Source organism: Jaculus jaculus, chromosome 19, assembly GCF_020740685.1.
Source record: "Jaculus jaculus isolate mJacJac1 chromosome 19, mJacJac1.mat.Y.cur, whole genome shotgun sequence".
NCBI lineage: Eukaryota > Metazoa > Chordata > Mammalia > Rodentia > Dipodidae > Jaculus > Jaculus jaculus.
Genome location: NC_059120.1, coordinates 44,438,061 through 44,457,317, shown reverse-complemented (window position 1 = coordinate 44,457,317; position 19,257 = coordinate 44,438,061). Strand labels below are relative to the sequence as shown.

The 19,257-nt window shown below is 41.7% G+C and overlaps 1 protein-coding gene across 7 annotated transcripts in view; it reads right to left on the bottom strand.

Annotated features, from left to right (window-relative positions):
* Wdr47 (WD repeat domain 47) overlaps nt 1-19,257 on the bottom strand; it is an 89,450-nt gene that overhangs the window by 33,624 nt on the left and 36,569 nt on the right. For 4 of the 7 annotated variants that reach the window (XM_045138487.1, XM_045138489.1, XM_045138490.1 and 1 more), the window contains exons 5-7: nt 14,579-15,381; nt 5,981-6,107; nt 4,555-4,733 (exon numbers count right to left, since the gene is read on the bottom strand). In XM_045138487.1, the coding sequence (XP_044994422.1) occupies nt 4,555-4,733; nt 5,981-6,107; nt 14,579-15,381 (1,109 nt within the window). The remainder of the gene's footprint in view (nt 1-4,554; nt 4,734-5,980; nt 6,108-14,578; nt 15,382-19,257) is intronic. The other 3 variants (XM_045138488.1, XM_045138491.1, XM_045138493.1) reach the window with 1 other exon arrangement.

The window sequence follows — 19,257 nt, the reverse complement described above, 5'->3', positions numbered from 1 at the left end:
AAGGTGGAACATGCGTCTGGAGTTTATTTGCAGAGGCTAGAGGCCCTGGCACACCCATTCTCTCTCTCTCTCTCTTAAGTAAATAAAAGGTACAAAAAAATATTTTAAAAAATATCATCAAGGCTGGGTGTGATATCACACACCTTTAAACCCAGCACTTGGGAGGCAAAAGGAGGATTGCCATAAGTTTAAGGGCACCCTCAGACTAAATAGTGAATGAATTCCAGGTCACTCCTACCTCAAAAAAAAAAAAAATAGTCATCATCAACTTAAGACATAGCCAAGATACCAAAAGATGATCCACATTTTCCCACAATATCTTACTGTAAAGGCATAATGGTTATACCCCAGTGGCAGAGCATATGCTTAGCATGTGTGACAATCAGGGTTTAAAAACAAAATTTTCCATTGCTGAGAGATGGCTTAGCAGTTAAGGTGCTTGCCTGCAAAGCCAAAGGACCCAGGTTTGATTCCCCAGGACCCACATAATCCAGATATACAAGGTGGTGCAAGTGTCTGGAGTTTGTTCGCAGTGGCTACAGGCCCTAGTATGCCCATTCTCTCTTTCTCTATTTGCCTCTTTCTTTCAAAGGTGAGGCAAGCACAAGGTTGCACATGCCCACTAGGTGACACAAGCATATGGAGTTAGAATACAATGGCTGAGGCCTTGGTGCACCAATTCTTTCTCTCGTTTCTTTAAAATAATAATAATAATAGCTATTATTATTATTATTATTGAGGGCTAGAGAGAAGGCTTTGCAGTTAAGGTGCTTGCCTATGAAGCCGAAGGACCCAGGTTCAACTCCCTAGAACCCACATAAACCAGGTGCACAAAGTGATGCATGTGCACAAATTGTGCAGGCACACAAGGTGGCAAACACGCCTGGAGTTTGTTTCCAGTGGCTAAGGCCCTTGTGTGTTAACTCTCAGTCTTTTGCTTATAAACAAAAATAAACAAAAATCGAATAAATATATTAGGAGTTGAGTCGTAGCTCAGTGGTACAGCTTTTGCCTAACATACACAAGCCCCTAGGTTCAATCCCCAGCAGCACAAAAATAATTATATTAAAGTGTTCAAAAACAAAAGACAAGAAAAGGTTAAAATGTTAAGATAACAACAAAAAAAAAAATATGTGGAAAAAAGTTACAATAGGACACTTACTCAGTTACAAATATGGACCTGGCTAGCCTATGGATCTTATAGCACACTTTGTAATTATAGACCTGGCTAGCCTATGCATTTTATAGCGTACTTTTATATAATTTTGAACACCAATCATCAATGAAATTAAAAGCAGCTTTTTAACAATAACTCTGTTCTCACTAGGTGTGGAGGTTCATGCCTGTAATCTTATCACTTGACAAAAAGGAGGACTTTCATGAGCTTAGCTAGCCTGGTCTACATAGCTAGTTCTAGGCTAGCCTGAACTACATAGTGAGAGCTTGTTTCAAGAACAAAAAAGAAAAAGGAAAACAAGCAAAGACCAAATAGAAATTCTCCACAATGAAACTAAATTAAGTAAATTCTGCTTAAGGCTGTCTTTAAAGAATAAACCTTAGCCGGGCGTGGTGGCACATGCCTTTAATCCCAGCACTTGGGAGGCAGAAGTAGGAGGATTGCCGTGAGTTCGAAGCCACCCTGAGACTACATAGTTAATTCCAGGTCAGCCTGGACCAGAGTGAGTCCCTACCTCAAAAAACAAAAAAGTAACAAAAACAAAAAGAATAAGCTTTGACTAATTTAACTTATTCCTAATGAAGCATATCTCTGCCACTATAGAAGCTTCTTGTCACTTGTCTAGTTGGTGGGAAAGTCAAATGCAGCCATAACTTTTATGGGTATGAAGAAGACATCCTAAATCAACAAGTGACAATTCATCACATTAGTATCATCCTGACAAACAGGACTTGATTCAAGATGGGAAGAAAACAACCTCTAATTTGAATTGCAAAACCTACTAAAGGCTACTGAGATTATAAATATTCCCTGCATGAAGATTTGGTGACAGAATCAGTTTCAGGCTCAACTGACATGTATACACCCAGAGAGTCAACATATTTCTTTTAATACTAATGAACCAAGTGTGGAAGTGAGTCACCACTGCAAATGCCTGACCATAATCATGATAACCAACATTGTGCCAGAAACTCTTATAAGTGCAACACATAAAGATGTGTGTGTATAATTTAATCTTACTATAACCCTTCCACATTTAAATAAATGTATTTTGTCTTACTGATTTTTTTAAAAGACAATAAATGTGGGCTGAAGAGATGGCTTAGCGATTAAGCGCTTGCCTATGAAGCCTAAGGACCCCGGTTTGAGGCTCAATTCCCCAGGACCCCCGTTAGCCAGATGCACAAGGGGGCGCACGCGTCTGGAGTTCACTTGCAGTGGCTGGAGGCCCTGGTGCATCCATTCTCTCTCTCCTCTCTCTCTCTCTCTCTCCCTGTCGCACTCAAATAAATAAGAATAAACAACAACAACAAAACAAAAAGTTTAGCCGGGCGTGGTGGTGCACGCCTTTAATCCCAGCACTCGGGAGGCAGAGGTAGTAGGATCGCTGTGAGTTCAAGGCCACCCTGAGACTACAGAGTGAATTCCAGGTCAGCCTGGGCTAGAGTGAAACCCTACCTCGGAAAACCAAAAAAATAAAAATAGTTTTAAAAGACAACACATGTTATACATATATATTCCATCTAACATTAAAGAATATAATTTACAGCATGGCAGAAATTATAAGGCATAGTTTTGTTTTTAAATTTTTACTAGCCAAGCATGGTGGCACATGCCTTTAATCACAGCACTGGGGAGGCCACCAATTTAAAACTTTTTTTTTTTCAGGTAGGATCTCATTCTAGCCAAGGCTACATAGTGAATCCAACGTCAGCCTGGACTACAGTGAGACCCTACCTCAAAAACAAAACAAAACAAAAAAAACAACTTTTTCTTTCTTTCTTTTTTTTAACTTATTTAGGGCTGGAGAGATGACTTAGCAGTTAAGACATTTGCCTGCAAAGTCTAAGGCTCCAGATTCGACTCCCCAGATCCCACATAAGTCAGATGCACAAGGTTAAACATGCACACAAGTCATGCATACACACGCATCTACACTTCGAATTCAGTGGCTAGAGGCCCTGACATGCCAATTATCTCTCTCTTTCATGCACTCTCTTGCTCTCTCACATAAAAAATTTTTACTAATTTACTTGAGGGGGAGGTAGAAAATGTGCATGCCAGGGCCTCTTGACACTGCAAAAGAACTATAGACATATGTGCCACTTTGTGCATCTAGCTTTACATGGGTACCGGGGAACTGAACCCAGGCTGGCAGGTTTTGCAAGCAAGTACCTTTAACTACCAAGCATCTCCCCAACCTAGGGGAGATGTTTTTTAAATTAAAACAATTTTTTTTTTTTTAGGAGAATTGCCACGAGTTTGAAGCCAGCTTGTCTACAGAGCAAGAGTGAGACCCAGCCTCAAAAAACGAACAAACAAAAATGGACTGAAAAAGAATTGGGCATGATGACACACAGCTGCAATTCCAGCAGAAGGCAGGAGGACAGTGAGTTCAAGGCCATCCTGGGCTATATAGAGAGACCCTGCCTAGTGGCTCTACTATGTACAGTCTACCAGGAACCACCAATCTGTTTTATTTTTTTCAAGGTAGGGTCTCCCTCTAGCCCAGGCTGACCTGAATGGCCTCAAACTCACAGTGATCCTTGTACCTCTGCCTCCAAAGTGAGTGTTGGGATTAAAGGCATGCACCACCACACCTGGCCATCAATTTTAATTAATTATTTTTCAGGTAGGGTCTCATCCTAGCCAAGGCTGATCTGGAACTCACTCCTACCTCTGCCTCCCAAGTGCTGGGACTAAAGGTGTGAGCCATCACGACCAGCCTAAATCTTTTTTTTTTTTTTTTTTTAATTTTTCAAGTATAGATAGAGACGGCCAGAGAGAATGAGTGTGCCAGGGCCTCCAGCTGCTGCAGCAAACAAATTCCAGGTGCATGCAACACTGTGCATCTGGCTTTACATGGGTACTAGGTAACCAAACCCAGGTCATTAGGCTTTACAGGCAAGCACCTTAGCAGCTGAGCCATCTCTCCAGCCAAGGAATAGTTTTAATATACTGAATCCAAAAGAATCTATGACACCTCCCCCACAGTCTCACTTTGTTGCTCAAGTTAGTCCAACCTCACCTCCAGCCTAAGGTCACTGTGTCCAGCCAAATCTATAAATTTAAGTACTCATAACTGTGTAAAGTATAGCTGCCATTAGAGTGTTCATTGTGCCAGATACTACTCTAAACACATACACAGACTAACTAATTGAATCTTCATGGCAACCTGGGGAAAGTAAATGAGGAAATGGGCAAAAAGAAATTAAGTAACTTCCTGTATCCACAGGCTTCCAGCCTGAGGCCTGAACCACACAGTCTGCTGCTGTCACTGCCTTAGGAGGACGGGCCAAGTTAGATGGACCCTTTTCCTCCAAACCCTGTAACTGGAAGACATGTAACTTCACAGTAAAAGCGACTTGATGACCAACCTATTAAGGAACTGTTCAGTAAGATTCTGCTGCTGCTCAGGACCATCCTCCTGGTTTACACCTCCTTCCAGCAGCATCTGCTGGTAGATCTGGCGTTGCTGCTCCTTCTGTTCCAAATGCTGCTGATAGCGTAATCTCTGCCTGTAATATTCTTGAAATTGTTCAGTGGAGTCGCGAAGCTTAAAAATATTAGGACAACAACATAGCATCCATGAGTATTAATAATTATAATATTGGCTACCTTGCATTTACAACAGACTGACCAAGATAGATGAATGGTTACTATGGTTCCTTGTTATAATGGGATCACGGTCAGAGAATACACATGTAGATAAAGATAAATTTGAGACTAGGTGAATGAAACACATTTTGAGAGACTGCATTAATATTTAATAAACAATATGAACCTGTCAAATATTTAAGTATAGAAATGGTATATATATATAGAAATAGGTTTCTATAGAGTAAAACAGAAAACTTCCCTCAAAAATGGCTTCCAGGGCTGGTGAGATGGCCCAGAGGTTAAAATGCTTACCTACAAAGCCTAACAACCCAGGTTCAATTCCACAGTCCCAACATAAAGCCAGATGCACTTTATGCATGCATTTGGAGTCCATTTGCAGTGGGTGGCGGCCATGGCACATCTATTCTCTCTGTCTCACTTCTATCTTTTTCTGCTTACAAATAAATAAAAACATTTTTTAAATGGCTTCCAAATTTATTTATTTGTTTACTTATTTGCAAGCAGAGACAGAGAGAGGAGACAGAGAGAGAATGGGCACACCAGGGTCTCCAGCCACTGCAAATGAACTCCAGATGCGTGCACCCCCTTGTGCGGCCACCTTACGTGGGTACTGGGGAATCGAACCTGGGTCCTTTGGCTTCGCAGGCAAGTGCCTTAATTGCTAAGCCATCTCTCCAGCCCTATTTTTTCATTTATTTACTTTGCTTTATTTGAGAGAGAGAGAGACACCAGGGCCTCCCGCCACTGCAAACAAACACTAGAAGTATGCGCCACCTTGCGTACCTGGCTTCATGGATTCTAGCAGATCAAAGCTGGGTCCTTAGGTTTCACAGCAAGTGCCTTAACCACTAAGCCATTCTCCACCCCCACCCTAAATATTCTTTTATAAGGAAGAATCAATGGGTGTTAAATTTAGCAATCTTGCTATTTCCCATTAGTGCTTCTAAAAGAACTATAATACCATTATTGGCAGAAAGTCTCCTCTACTAAGCTGACAATGACAAATAAATATATCATAAATTCTCTGGAAAGAAGAGAGGAAATGAGTCAATAATGAGAAAGTCTAAATATTCTGTCCTACTCCTAAATATTACATATTCTTTTTATAGTTTATGAAAGCAAATACTATTATTGTTTACAAAGAGAAAACATCCAAAGCCCACTACATATAGTCAACATTACCTCATTTTTTTCTTGCTTAGCAAGTCCTGGATTCTGTGCTCCATTTGCAGGCTCTTTTTCAGAAGCTGAACTCTGGCCCCCAGTTTCACTGCTGATAGGCCGCTGCGCCTCAACAGGTGTATCACTTCTTCCAGAAAGGTATAAAAAGCAGAAATGAAAGTGAAAAAATATATTTTAGAAGAATATTAATTCTAAAAAATCAATATTTAGAATCTTTATTGATTGATTTGATTTAAGGTAAGTTTTGCTATGAAGTCCAAGTTGGTCTCAGATTCTTCAGCTCAAGAGATCCTCCTGCCTCAGCCTCCTATCCTAGAATTACAGGTACACACTAACGTGCCCAATGGGATGTATATTCACTACAGAAGTCCTGAGTTATTATACAAAGGGAGGAGATCATATTCTCTGTGGCCCACCTTCATCTATAAATGGGATAGGATAGATGATCTAACACTTATACTCTCTATGAAATATGAACCTATTCCCTGAAACCCCCAAACAATACAGGCTATTGCCATTGCTCTTAGTTGTCTACCAGACCTACATGGTAAATTACTATTACTGAAGACATCACTTGCTTCAGTTGCTGGAACTGAGCTGGATGTTTTCTCCCTACTGAAGGTGTTATACAGGCTGTTGGGGAGACAAGTTATCAACAGTCTTTACCTAACAAGTTATACAACTGCTCTGCCAGGCAAGATGTACCTGTTAGTACAATAGTGGAATGGCTGTTATTGGGGTAAGCAACTGTTTTCTGACTGGATTTGAGGCCTCTGCACAGGAGGGAATCCATGCCTGGAACTGTAAACCTGTTCAAAAGCCCATGGCTAAGAATGTCATAGATGTTTGTGGGGAAGTTATCACTATTTTTTTTGGCTAAATGAACATGTTGTACCCATCAAACAGTCCTCTAAATATCCGTGTTTCTGCCCATAGATTAATGATGTTCTCTTCTTTAGTCAGAGAAACTTTTGTCTGGAGTGGGTGGCAATTACTGCAGAGATTCGTAACTGGTCAAAATGCTGAGAATAAGTGATTGCTAAATATTCAGCCCTAAATGGATCATCTATATCATCCCTTCAAGCGTCATGAAGCACCTCTTCTTCTTACCAGTTTATGGCTACTGAAGCAGGGGAGACATGTTCTTGAGTGGTATAGCCACTGGTAAGTTATCCATGTTCCAGTAAATAACTCCTCACAATCTTAATTAAACTCAGTGGGTCACCAAAAAAGAAGATGATGATGATGAAGAAGAAAAAAAAGTAGTAGTAGAAGGGAAGAGGAAGAGAGGAGAAGAAATTAAAGTAGAAGGGGTTCAACGGGGGTGGGAGGACATCAAGAGAAGGCCACGGAGGACACATGTAATCAAAGTACATTATATATGCCAATAAATGCATTTGTAAAAATGTGAATCAATGATTTTGTTATTCAGATATTTAAGGATTTTTAGGCTTATTAAAAAATCTCTTTATTGTCTGTTTACAAGCAGAGAGAGAGAGGTAGAAGACACAGAGAGTAAGTGCACGAGGGCCTCGAGCCCCTGCAAATGGACTCCAGATGTATGCACCACTTTGTGCATCTGGCATTACATGGGGACTAGGAATTGAACTTGGGTCATTAGGCTTTACAGGCAAATACCTTAACTGCTGAGCAATCCCTCCACCCCAATTTTTTAGATTTTTATCAGGAGGTTTTCTTTGATCTGTTTGCACTTAAGATAAAAGCAAGGGCTGGGGAGATGACTCAGCAGTTAAAGGTGCTTGCTGGCAAAGCCTGATGGCCTGGGTTCAATTCCTCAGGACCCACATAAAGCCAATGCACAAAGTAAAACATGCATCTAGAGTTCATCTGCAATAACAGGAGGCTCTGGTGGGCCCAATCCCACTCTCCCATTCTCTTTCTCTTTCCACTCTCTCTCAAATAAATATTTTAAAAAAGATAAAACAGCATGGTAGCACATGACCTTAATCTCAGCACTCGGGATTTAATGTTGCAGTCAGGTTCACATTGCTGGTAGAAATCACCCAACCAAGAGAAGCTTATGGGAAAAAGAGGTTTATTTTGGCTTATAGGCTCGAGGGGAAGCTCCACAATGGCAGGGGTAAACGATAACATGAGCAGAAAGAAGGTAGATATCAGCCCCTGAACATCAGGTGAACAATAATAGCAACAGTAGAATGTGCCAAACACTGCAAAGGGGACACTGGCTGTAACACCCATAAGCCCGCCCCCAACAATAAGCTGCCTCCAGGAGGCATTAATTCCCAAATCTCCATCAGCTGGGAACCTGGCACTCAGAACACTTAAGTTTATGGAGGACACCTGAATCAAATCACCACACAGAGGTAGGAGGATCACTGTGAGCTCAATGTTAGCCTAAGAACACATAGTTAATTCCAGGTCAGCCTGGGCCAAAGCAAGCTGATCCTACCTAAAAAAAATAAATAAATAAACTAGCCGGGCGTGGTGGCGCATGCCTTTAATCCCAGCATTTGGGAGGTAGAGGTAGGAGGATCACCATGAGTTTGTGGCCACCCTGAGACTACATAGTGAATTCCAGGTCAGCCTGAGCTAGAGTGAAACCCTCCCTCCAAAAACCAATAAAATAAAATAATTAATAAATGCCGGGCATGGTAGCACATACCTTAAATCCCAGCACTAAAGAGGCAGAGGTAGGAGGACTTCAAAGAGTTCAAGGTCACCTTGAGACTAATTCCTGGTCAACATGGGCTACCGCAAGACCATACCTCGAAAAATAAAAAAAAGACAAAAACAAAACATTCATCTTTCCAGATGTTTAACATATAACTTTATTTTTTGTTTTTGTCTGTGTACATATGTATGGTGTGTATACATGATCACATGCTTCCCATGCATGTTCGTGGAGAGCGGGGTGTTCCTCCTATCTTTCCACCGTATTTTTTGTTGTGTTTTTTATTTATTTGTATTAACAACTTATATGATTGTAAACAATATCCCATGGTAATGCCTTCCCTCCCCTCACTTTCCCCTTTGAAACTCCATTCTCCGTTGTTGTTGCTTTTTGATTTTTCAAGGTAGGGTCTTGTTATAGCCTAGCCTGACCCAGAATTCACTATGTAGTCTCAAGGTGGCGTCAAACTCATGATGATCCTCCTACCTCTGCCTCCCCAGTAATAGGATTAAAGGCATATGCCACCATGCCAGCAGTTATTATTTTTTTATAATAGAATAAGCTTGAGAACCTATGTTAGGACAATTCTAATATTATTCTTTTTTAAAAAAAATATTTTTTATTTATTTATTTATGTGAGAGAGAAAGAGGCAGAGAGAGAGAGAAAGACAGGGAGAGAATGGGAATGCCAGGGCCTTCAGTCACTGCAAACGAACTTCAGACACATGCACCCCCTTGTGTATATGGCTTACATGTGTCCTGGAGAATTAAAATGGGATCCTTTGGCTTTACAGGCAAATACCTTAACTGCTAAGCCATCTCTCTAGCCCCAATCCTAATATTACTCTAAAATGCTAAAAACTTATACTTTTCATTGCTTTGTTAGAAAAAAAATGGGGGGGAGGATGGAGAGATGGCTTAGCGGTAGCACTTGCCTGTGAACCTTAGGACCCTGGTTCGAGGTTCGATTCCCCAGGACCCACGTTAGCACCAGATGCACAAGGGGGCACACACGTCTGGAGTTCGTTTGCAGTGGCTGGAAGCCCTGGCACACCCATTCTCTCCCTCCTCTCTCTCTCTCACTCTCCCTCTGCCTCTTTCTTTCTCTGTCTGTCGCTCTCAAATAAATAAATAAAAATAAACAAAAACAAAATGGGGCTGGAGAAGCCAGGTGTGGTGGCACACACCTTTAATCCCAGCACTCGGGAGGCAGAGGTAGAAGGATTGCCATGAATTCAAGGCCACCCTGAGAATACATAGTGAATCTAGGTCAGCCTGAGCTAGAGTGAGACTTTACCTCGGGGGAGGAAGGAATGGGACTGGGGAGATGACTCAGTGGCTAAATGCACTGCTTGCAAAACCTGTGGCACAGGTTTAATTTCCCAGCAATCATGTAAAAATATAGATTCACAACATGGTGCAAAAGGCCTTGGTTTCCCTTTCTCTCTCTTTCAAATAAATAAATAATATGTTTTAAAAGCCAGGCTTGGGCTGGGCGTGGTGGCACATGCCCTTAATCCCAGCACTTGGGAAGCAGAGGTACGAGGATCACCATGAGTTTGAGACCACCCTGAGAAATAGTGAATTCCAGGTCAGCTTGGGGTAGAGTGAGACCCTACTTTGAAAAACAAGACAAGACAAAAACTAAAACAAAAAGGCTGGGCTGGGTGGGGTGGTACATGCCTTTAATCTCAGCACTCAGGAGGTAGAGGTAGGAGGATCCTTACGAGTTTGAGGCCAGCCTGAGACTACCTAGTGAATTCCAGGACAGCCTGGGCTAGAGTGAAACCCTGCCTCAAAAAAAGAAAAAAAAACAGAGAGAGAAGAGAAAAGGAAAAGGAAAGGGAAAAAAATTAAAAAGAGCAGAACAGAATGCCGGCAGTGGTGTGAGATATCTGTAGTCCCAGAACTCAGAAGGTTGAAGTAGGAGGGTCACCCTGAGTATGAAGCCAATCTGAGACTATAGACTGAGTTCCAGATCAGCCTGGACTAGGCTGAGACACTACCTATAAAAAATAAAGAAATAAATAAAAAGATTCTATTAATCCTAGCACTCAGGAGGCAGAGGAAGAACTGCAGTGAGTTTGAGGCCACCCTGAGACTACATAGTAAATTCCAGGTCAGCCTGGACTAGAGGAAGACTGTACCTCAAAAACATAAAATAAAAATAAAAGCAGGGCTGGAGAGATGGATTAGCAGTCTAAGGACCTAGGTTCGATTCTTCAGGTCCCACATAAGCCAGATGCACAAGGTGGTACATGCTTCTGGAGTTCGTTTGCAGTTGGCTAGAGGCCCTGGCATGCCCATTCTCTCTGTCACTAATAAATAAATAAAAATAAATCTTTAAAAAATATAAAAACAAACAAAAAAGATTCTGATTATAAAATAATGACCTCCTAGAAGAAACTTAAAAGATATATCAAAATACAGGTCTAGGCTTCAGGAAAGCAGAGTTAAGACAGTCATCTTCACAAAGGGAGAATTTGATTATGCTGTCCTCCTGAGTAGTTGAAAATACATGCATATAAACATATCTAGAAAGATCTGGGAAGAATTTTTATTAGCCACCCTCATACACATCCATAAAACAGAAATCTGGGCCAGGCATGGTGGCACATGCCTTTAATCCCAGCACTTGGGAGGGAGAAATTAAAAGGATCACCATGAGTTCAAGGCCACCCTGAGACTACACGGTAATTCTAGGTCAGACTGAGACCCTACCCCCTACCTTGAAAAACTAAAAACAAACAAACTAAACTAAACTAAACAAAAACACAAGAATCTGGAAGAGCTTACTAGCTATACAGAGGTGGGATAAAGTAGATTTTCCTAAAGTACCATTTCATTTAATTTTGCAATCTATATAGCACCTCCAATTGCTAATGAACTGAATATACAATTCTCAAAAGAAATACAAATGACCAGTAAATACTTGAGATGGCTCAGTGGTTAAAGATGCTCACTTGCAATCGTGCTGACACAGTTTGTTTCTCCTCAGAACTCACATAAAGCCGGCACACCAACAATAATAATGGCAGGCAGAGCCAAGAGAATATATAAGCTCTCAAGCAGCAGTGGCAAGAGAAATCCTATCACAAAACAAGTGAAAGGAGAGGGAAAACACCCAAAGATTGTCCTCTGACCTCCACATGTGCTGTGGCACATGCATGCTCATACATCATATGTACAAGTGGTGGTTTGATTCAGGTATCCCTAATAAACTGAGGTGTTGTGAATGCTAGGTTCCCAGATGATGGAGATTTCAAAATTAATGCCTCCTGGAGGGAGTGTATTGTTGGGGGTGGGCTTATGGGTGTTATAGCCAGTGTTTGGCACATTCTCCTGTTGCTATTGTCCACCTTATGTTGGCCAGGGGGTGATGTCCATCCTCTGCTCATGCCATCTTTTCCCTGCCATCATGAAGCTTCCCCTTTGAGCCTATCAGCCAAAATAAACCTCTTTTTCCCACAAGCTGCTCTTAGCTGGGTGATTTCTACTAGCGATGCAAACTTGACTGCAACAGCACACACACACACACACAAATAAATAACAAAGATAGAGAAAATTGGGCTGGAGAGATGGCGTAGCGGTTAAGCGCTTGCCTGTGAAGCCTAAGGACCCCGGTTCGAGGCTCGGTTCCCCAGGTCCCACGTTAGCCAGATGCACAAGGGGGCGCACGCGTCTGGAGTTCGTTTGCAGAGGCTGGAAGCCCTGGCGCGCCCATTCTCTCTCTCTCCCTCTACCTGTCTTTCTCTCTGTGTCTGTCGCTCTCAAATTAAAAAAAAAAAAAAAAAAGATAGAGAAAATTGTTTTTAATGTTTGAAAAAGTGGGCTGGAGGGATGGCTTAGCAGTTAAGGCACATGCCTGCAAAGCATAAGGACCCAAGTTTTATTTCCCCAGTACCCACATAAACCAGATGAACAAGTTATGCATTCATTTGTAATGGCTAAAGGCCCTGGCATGCTCATTCTCTATCTGCCTTTCTCTCTCTCCCCTCTCTCTTAAAATAAATAATAAAACATGTATTTTTTTATAACATGAAAAACTATTGAACATCTTCAGTTATCAGGGAATACAAATTAAAATTGCTTTGAGTCAGATGTGGTGGCACAGGTCTTTTAATCCCAGCACTTGGGAAGCAGAGGTAGGAGGATTGCTGTGAATTTGAAGTACTACATGGCTTTTTTAATCTTTTGTTGTTGTTGTTGTTGTTGTTTTTCAAGGTAAGGGTCTCACTCCAGCCTATGCTGACCTGGAATTCACTGTGTGATCTCAGGGTGGCCTAAAACTCACATAGATCCTCCTAACTCTGTCTCCCGAGTGCTGGTGCTGTGATTAAAGGTATGCACCATCCCACCCGGCTCAGAATGGCTACTAATAAAACAAATAACATGCCAGGCATAATGATGCATGCCTTTAATCCTAGGACTTGGGAGGCAGAGGTAGGAGGATCACTGTGAGTATTAGAGGCCAGCATTGGACCATAGAGTGAGTTCCAGGTCAGTTAGGGCTAGACAAGACCCCACCTTGAAAAACCAAAAATTAAACTAAACAAATAACAATTAACGCTGGTAAGGATGTGGGTAAAGAGGAATCCTTATTCACTATTGGTAAGACTGTAAACTTGTGCATCTATGACAGAAATCAGGATGGAGATTTCTCAGAAAACTAAAAATAAAACTATGACATGACCCAGTAGATACCTGAAGGACTTTAAATAAAAAATGCCACAGAGAGGACTAGAGGGACAGCTTAGAAAATAAGGCACTTACCTGCAAAACCTAAAGACCTATGTTCTACTCTCCAGATCCCATGTAAGCTAGACCCAGTGAGGCAAGCACAAGGTCACCCATGCCCACTAGGTGGCACAAGCATCTGGAGTTCCACTTCAGTAGCTGAGGCCCTTGTCCTGCTAATTCTCTCTCTTTAAGAATAAAAAAAAAATACCACACAGATACTTGCACATCCACATTAACAGATGCACCTATTCACAACAAAGAAGAAATGGATCCAGCCTAAATGTCCATCAACAAATGAAAGGATAAAGAAACCATGGTACATACACATAGTAGAATTTTATTTAGCCGTAAAGAAGAATGAAACATGACAATGGCAGGAAAATGGAGGCAACTAGAAATCACTGTTAAATGAAATAGCCAGACTCAGAACAAATACTACATTTTCTCTTGTATGCAAGACATAAAAATATTGTGTGTGTGGGTGTGGGTGTGGGTGTGTGAGTAAGAGATAAGGTCATGAAACTAGAAAGTGTATAATGACAAGGAAGGAAGATATCTTAAGGGAGAGGAGGGAAAGAGAGGATAATGAATTAATGTAACATGCAGGCAGAAGTGGGGACACTATCTGAGGGAAGGAAAGAAACCAGCCACAGGACAGAGGGATATGTAGGAAGAAGATACATTAAAATGAAGTACAATACATGTATGTATGAAAATGCCATCATGAGTGCCAGGCATGGTGGTGCATGCCTTTAATCCTAGCACTCAGGAGGCAGAGGTAGGAGGATCGCCTAGAGTTCAAGGTCACCCTGAAACTACATAGTGAATCCTAGGTCAGCCTGGGCTACAGTGAGACCCTACCTTGAAACCCCCCACCACCCCCCCACACACAGAGAAGGGAGGAAAGGAGGAAGGGAGAAAATCCCAAATAAAACCCTTTACTTTGTATGCAAACTTAAAAACTGAGAGCCAGGCACGGTGGCACATTTCTTTTAATACCAGCATTTGGGAGGCCAAGGTAGGAGGATCACTGTGAGTTCAAGGCCATTCTGAGACTACATAGTGAATTCCAGGTCAGCCTGGGCTAGAATGAGACCCTACCTAGAACCCCCTCCCAATAATTGATATAAGTATATAAAGTACTGAACACAAGCTCCACTACACTATAATCAGAGATGACCTAATGTTTATGAGGAAATGCTTACCGCTCAGGAGATTCTTCATAAATACTATGACAGTCTGTATTCTCAAGCATAAGACTTCTGCTAAGGTTTTGTATTCCTGGGTAATGAAAGTTAGCAAATGAATGTGACATTGGAGAAGTCTTGTTAGCAATGTCTGAGATTCTCTTATCATGACTGGTGAGTCCACATGTGAGGCCATCTAAGGCAGGATTCAGAGAGCGAGTCATATAGGCATCAGCTGATTGAGGTCTTCTCATTGGTGATGATGGGTAGGGAGAAAGTTTGCTGATCAGAGGAGTTAAAAGATCAGCATATGCAGCTTTTGTAGGTTTCAGAAGTTTGTCAACATGAATATTGAGCATTTTCTGTTCAAATGCACAAGAGAAGACAGAAGAAGGGAGGTTCTGAAGCCAAGACAATAAACTGAGATCCAAATCATCACATCCATTACCACACAAGAGGTCAATGCCAAGAAGGACTTCACTTTCTGTAATTTCTTCTCCAGTTGCTTTACTCTGACAAAACTCCACACAACATTCGTAAAGCAGGCCCTTCATTACAAGCTGAAACAAACGGTTGTTGCCTGCTTTAAAACCAGCCTCACTTAGCTTCCTGTCAGCAGGGATGAATTCTGCAACCATGACACACACTTCTTCAAAGCAGTGAACACGTGCAGTGCTGGGATTCCAGTCCTTAAATTCAGCATGATTGGTCAGACGAGGCAAAGTCAAGAGCAAACAGAGCTTGCTATAGTCGTCTTTAGAAGGGCAATACTCTTCTAGAGCATGCAAACACTGCACAGCTTCCTGCATGGTAAACTCCAGCTACAAAAAAAGATAAAGGATGACTATAAAAAGAGATAAAAGTAAAGGATCTCCAGAAAAAATAAAATAGGAAAGCTCAGTTAAATAGTAAGTTAAACTTTTACCTACCAAAATATTCTAATTCATGTTCAAACTCATCATTTTCAAGGCTAGAGAGATTGCTCAGTGGATAAGGCATTTGACTGCAAAGTGTAACGACCCAGGATCTCCCTAGTACCCATGTAAAGTCAGATGCACAAAATACACATGCATCTGAAGTTCGTTTGCAGGGGTTACAGGCCCAAGCATGCCTATATTCATTCTCTTTCTCTGCTTGTAAATAAACAAATTAAAACAATTATCATTTTCAAATGGTTTTCTTTTTCCTTTTTTTTGTTAGTTGTTCAAGGTAGGCTTTCATTCTAGCTCAGGCTGACCTGGAATTCACTATGTAGTCTCAGGGTAGCCTCGACCTTGTGGCGATCCTCCTACCTCTGCCTCCTGAGTGCTGGGATTAAAAGTGTGCACCACCACGCCTGGCTCTTTTGTTTTTTAAGTATATTTATTTATTTATGAGCGAGCGAGCGAGTGAGCAAGAGAGAGAGAGAGAAAGAGAGAATAGGCACACCAGGGCTTCCAGCCACTGCAGATAAAATCCAGACACAGGGACCACCTTGTGCATCTGGTGTATGTGGGTATTGGGGAATCAAACGTGGGTCCTTAGGCTTTGCAGACAAGCCCCTTAACCAACTAATCCATCACTCCAGCCCATGTATGTATGTAGGTAGGTATTATAGACATATGTGTGTGTGTATGTATATATTATGCAAACAAGCCATCTTTTAAAAATATTTTTATTTATTTATTTATTTAGACAGAGAGAGAGAAACAAGCAGACAGAGAGAGAAAGAATGAGAATGGGCGCACCAGGGCCTCCAGCCAATGCAAACAAACTCCAGACACATGTGCCACCTTGTGCATCTGGCTTATGTTGGCACTGGGGAATTGAACCTCGGTCCTTTGGCTTTGCAGGCAAACACCTTAACCACTAAGCCAACTCTCCAGCCCCATTTTCTTTTAAAAAATATACTTTGTTGCACACGCCTTTAATCCCAGCACTAGGGAGGCAGAGGTAGGAGAATCACCATGAGTTCGAGGCCACCCTGAGACTACATAGTTAATTCCAGGTCAGCCTGGACCAGAGTGAGACCCTACCTCGAAAAACCAAAAAAAAAAAAAAAAAAAAAACCTTTATTTACTTATTTATTTGAGAGAGAAAGAGGCAGATAGAGAGAGGGAAAATGGACATGTCAGGGCCTCAAACCACTGTAAGCAAACTCCAGACCCATGTGCCACCTTGTGCATCTGGCTAATGTGGGAAACAGGGAATCAAACCTGGGTCCCCAGGCTTCACAGGCGAGCACCTCAACTGCTAAACCATTTCTCCAGTCCCCATTTTCTCTTTTTAAATATTTATTTGATGGCAAAAGAGAAAGCACAGGTGCACCAGGGATTTATGCTAGTACAAATTCCAAAAGCATATGCCACTTGGTGCATTTGGCTTTATGTGAGAACTGGGGACTGAAACCAGGCCATCAGGCTTTGAAAGGAAGTACCTTTAACCACTAAACTATCCCTTCAGCCCAAATGAGTCATTTCAACTTGTCTTATGACAAATTTATATGGGGACAGAAAGCAAATTAAAAAAAGAAAAAGAAAGGCTGGGCATGGTGGCACACGTCTTTAATCCCAGTACTAGGGAGGCAGAGGTAGGAGGATTGCCATTCGAGGCCACCCTGAGACTCCATAGTGAATTCCAGGTCAGCCTGGGCTACAGTGAGACCCTACCTTGAAAAACCAAAAATAAATAAATAAATGAGGGTGTCTGCCTACAAAACCAAAGGACCCAGGTTCAATTCCCCAGGACCCATATAAGCCAGCTGCACAAGGTGGTACATGTATCTGGAGATCATTTGCAGTGGCTAGAGGCCCTGGCACAACCATATTCATACTCTTTGTCTCTCTGCATCCCTCTCAAACAAACAAATAATTTTTTTTTTTTTTTTTTGGTTTTTCAAGGTAGGGTCTCACTCTAGCCCAGGCTGACCTGGAATTCACTATGTAGTCTCAGGGTGGCCTCGAACTCACGGTGATCCTCCTACCTCTGCCTCCCGAGTGCTGGGATTAAAGGCATGCGCCACCACGCCCGGCAATTTTTTTTTTTTTAAAGAACACTTATGCCAAGCAGTGGTGGTACTTGCCTTTAATCCCAGCACTCAGGAGGCAGACGTAGGAGGATTGCCAAGAGTTCAAGGCCACCCTGAGACTATGCAGTGAATTCCAGGTCAGCCTGGGCTAGAACACTTATAGTTGACTTAATAACAAAACAATAACAAGGGCTGGAGAGATGGCTTAACGGTTAAGTGCTTGCCTGTGAAGCCTAAGGACCCTGGTTTGAGGCTTGATTCTCCAGGACCCACATAAGCCAGATACAAAAGGTAGTGCATGCATCTTGAGTTTGTGTGCAGTGGCTGGAGACCCTGGTGAGACCATTCTCTCTCTCTCTCTGCCTGTCTGTTGCTCTCAAATAAGTAAATAAAAAATAAGCAAAAAAGTTAAAAAGAAAAAAAAAATAATGAGACAGAACAAAAGGAAGCTCAGATTATATGGCTTATGACTATTTGAATAATGAATAAAGTCAGATACCTTAGGACTTCCCTGGTTCATCTTATTTTATACATGGAGGAAATCAGAGTACTGATTCAATCAAGTTTATTTATTTGACAGAGAGAGAATGGGCCCACCAGGGCCTCTAGCCATTGCAATTGCACTCCAGATGCATTCACAAATTTGTGCATCTGGCTTATATGGGTACTGAGGAATTGAGGCTGGGTCCTTAGGCTTCCCAGGCAAGTGCCTTAATTGCTAAGCCATCTCTTCAGCCCTATTCCAATGCTTTAGCATTAGCTGGCAGGTAGCTCTCTATTACATACTTCTATTTATAAACATCATTATCTGATAAGACATTTCTCTATTATATATCAAGTCTTGATTGTAATATCCTTTGGTCTTAATGTTTTTGTCACCCATACATTAAATGTTCAATTGCAATCCTAAACTGCAAGGTGAATATTAGTTGGGAAGAGTCTCTGAGGAAGTAATTAGGTCATGAGGGCAGACCTCATAAAAGGGGTTAGTGCCTGAATTAGTGACCTCTCTGAAGGCCACAACAAAATACCTGACAAAAGCAAGTTAAGGAAGGAGGGGTTTGTTTCAGCTCACAGTTCAAGGTTACAGTCAGTCCATCATGGTGGGAAGGCAAGCAGGCAGCAGCATGAAGTAGCTAGCTGCATTGCATCCAGGTCAGAAAACAGGAAGCGAGGAATGTTCGTGCTTCAGTTAGCTAGCTTTCTCCTCCTTACACAGCATGGGATCCCAGCCCAGGTACTGGCACTGCCCACATTTAAGGTGAGTCTTCCCTTGCAATTAACTAACCTGAGCTAGAAAATCCTTCAGTGACATGCCCAGAGACTTGTTTGAATGGTGATTCCAAACCCCATCAAGTTGACAACTGAGATTAACCATCAGTATCCTTCTAAGAGACCCCTAACAGAGCTAGTTGGCCTCCTCCACACCTAGAAAGTCCCATCTATGAACCAGAGAACAAGCCCCAAATGCAGTAAATCTACCGACACTCTGATCTTGGATTTCCTAGCTTACAAAATTGCAAGAAATAAATTTCTACTGTTTATGAGTCATTTATTTTGAATTCATTTTATTATAGCTGACTGAAGGGACTAAGTTTACTTCAATGAACACATACTGACACTTGATAAAAGTTAAGTTAGTTCTGGATATGAAAATACTAAAACAGAAACTGTAAAAGGTGCTGGAGAG